At 49.8% G+C, this 2,669-nt stretch overlaps 1 protein-coding gene across 5 annotated transcripts in view; it reads left to right on the forward strand.

Moving 5' to 3' along the window:
* LOC117832711 (serine/threonine-protein kinase N1-like) overlaps positions 1 to 2,669 on the forward strand; it is a 51,097-nt gene extending 48,428 nt beyond the window's left edge. For all 5 annotated transcript variants that reach the window (XM_034711951.1, XM_034711949.1, XM_034711950.1 and 2 more), the window contains 3 exons: positions 969 to 1,076; positions 1,218 to 1,298; positions 1,879 to 2,669. In XM_034711951.1, coding sequence (XP_034567842.1) covers positions 969 to 1,076; positions 1,218 to 1,298; positions 1,879 to 2,082 — 393 coding nt within the window. In that variant the 3' untranslated portion in view covers positions 2,083 to 2,669. The remainder of the gene's footprint in view (positions 1 to 968; positions 1,077 to 1,217; positions 1,299 to 1,878) is intronic.

The following is a 2,669-nucleotide window of genomic DNA, read 5'->3' on the forward strand; positions in this document are numbered from 1 at the left end:
TAGAAGTCTTGTGTATCTGATCCGGAGGACTCCGACCTGCTGGATCAGAGACGCAGCAGGAACGCAACGGAGTGGATCCAGTGGAAGTTAACACACTGACTAGAATAGAAACCTATCAGATCCAGTGGAAGTTAACACACTGACTAGAATAGAAACCTATCAGATCCAGTGGAAGTTAACACACTGACTAGAATAGAAACCTATCAGATCCAGTGGAAGTTAACACACTGACTAGAATAGAAACCTATCAGATCCAGTGGAAGTTAACACACTGACTAGAATAGAAACCTATCAGATCCAGTGGAAGTTAACACACTGACTAGAATAGAAACCTATCAGATCCAGTGGAAGTTAACACACTGACTAGAATAGAAACCTATCAGATCCAGTGGAAGTTAACACACTGACTAGAATAGAAACCTATCAGATCCAGTGGAAGTTAACACACTGACTAGAATAGAAACCTATCAGATCCAGTGGAAGTTAACACACTGACTAGAATAGATACCTATCAGATCCAGTGGAAGTTAACACATTGACTAGAATAGAAACCTATCAGATCCAGTGGAAGTTAACACACTGACTAGAATAGAAACCTATCAGATCCAGTGGAAGTTAACACACTGACTAGAATCAGATCCGGTGCTGTGAGGAACCGGACACGGACCTTGTGGAATTTGTCCCTGAGCCCCGACCCCATAGAGGATATAGTCCTTGTCCCGGCGGTTGTGGGTTTGACTCCTGGCCTCGACCTTTTGCTGCATGTCCTCCCTCTCTTTCTGTTCCCTACATTTCCTGTCTCTCCTCAGCTGTCCGATCAGTTAAAGGCAACACGTCCCAAAAACATACAACTTTAAAAAGAGACCCCAGCATGAATCCACACAGTGTGTGCTCAGCCTCAGGCTCACTAACGAACATAACTTGTGTTGATCGTTGAAACTCTTTGAACATGCGTCGTGCTCTTTCAGTCTCCGTTCCCGGGTGACGATGAGGAGGAGGTCTTCGACAGCATCGTGAACGATGAAGTGTGTTACCCTCGCTTCCTCTCCACCGAGGCCATCGGCATCATGAGACGGGTGAGTGTCCGATCGCTCTCTGAATAAAACTCACACATGAAACCAGACCTGAAGGCTCCAGAGGTCAGAGTCTGCCCTGTCCCTTTAAATAAAGAACCCTCCTCCCTCATGTTCATGGTCTCTCTTCGTCCTCTTTGCTAGTTGCTGAGGAGGAATCCTGAAAGGCGTCTGGGCTCTGGAGAGAAAGATGCTGAGGATGTGAAGAAGCAGCCGTTCTTCAGGGTGAGTCCAGTTCTTAATCCCTCAGAGTCCTGAATGTGGGTCTAAGTTAAAGGTGACATATTCTGCTCTTCTTCATCAACATATATTGGTCTAAGAGGTCCCCAAAACATGTCTTTAAAGTTTATGCTCATAAAAACTCTTTGAAATCAGATTCTGGTCTGCCTGTAAACCCCTCTTCTTCAGCCCTGCTCAGAACAGGCTGTTTTCTGTGTCTGTGCCTTTAAATGAGAATGAGCTCTCTGACCACGCCCCCTCAGGAAGTGGATGTGCCTCGGCTGTCCGGCACGTTGATCTAATGTTTACATGTTGGCTGAATATACACGGCTGCTCACAGACCCGCGTTACTTCAACCCTCTGAATCTGATCCAGAATCTGATCCTGACGGAGAGGCGCCTGCAGCAGGACCTTTCTGAACCATTGGTCACAGATTTAGTGTTTCAGAACAGGGGCAGAATGGAATTTTTTCATTTTCGGGGGGTTTGTAGAAATGCCAGGGACACATATTTCAGGTAGAGAACCATTAAAAAGTCCATTCTTCATGATATGTCAGCTTTAAAACCTGAACTCGTCTCTCATGCAGGGCATGGACTGGGAGGCTCTCCTGCAGAGGAAGGTCCCGCCCCCCTTCATCCCGTCCATCGGAGGAAGAGAAGACATCAGCAACTTCGACGCGGAGTTCACCGCCGAGCATCCCACCCTCACGCCGCCTCGAGAGCGCCGCACCCTCTCCCGCAAGGAGCAAGACCACTTCAAGGATTTTGACTACGTCTCAGACCTCTACTAGAGTCCGAGGTCAGGGGGGGTCACGGGGTTCTTAGCTGCCCACTGCCGGCCCGCAGGACTCCGACAGAGACTGAGAGGTGACGTCTGACTCTCTCGGAGAGGCGAGGACGACTCTTCCTCTCGGACAGACGGCGCCGAGCGAGCGTGAACGGGGGGATCAGCGGGTGTGATCCGTGACGGCGTGACGCGGTGTCACAGATCTGCCAGAGGTCAGCAGATCTGTGACACCGCCAGGCCTTTAGAGGAAGTCATGACCGTAATCCAGATTATGTATGAAGCAGGATGATGAGAGGACGGACGCTGCGGCGTGTTCTACCTGACGACACGCTGAAGAAGAAGAAGAAGAAGAAGAAGAAGAATCACACTGAACTGAAGTGATCCTCTCCTCCTCCTCCTCCTCCTCCTCCTCCTCCTCCCTCTCTCGTAGCCTCATCCCTTTCTCTCTGCTGTGTGTTGCTGCTACAGTCGGTGTGTGTCTCTCATGTTCGCTGTCCCTGCCTCCGTCCTGGATGTCTCTGCAATCGTGCACCAACCGAACATGACCACCAGGGGGAGCCAGAGGAGAGCGGGGGAACAGCTGATGTTTGT

This window comes from Notolabrus celidotus, chromosome 20 (assembly GCF_009762535.1).
Source record: "Notolabrus celidotus isolate fNotCel1 chromosome 20, fNotCel1.pri, whole genome shotgun sequence".
NCBI lineage: Eukaryota > Metazoa > Chordata > Actinopteri > Labriformes > Labridae > Notolabrus > Notolabrus celidotus.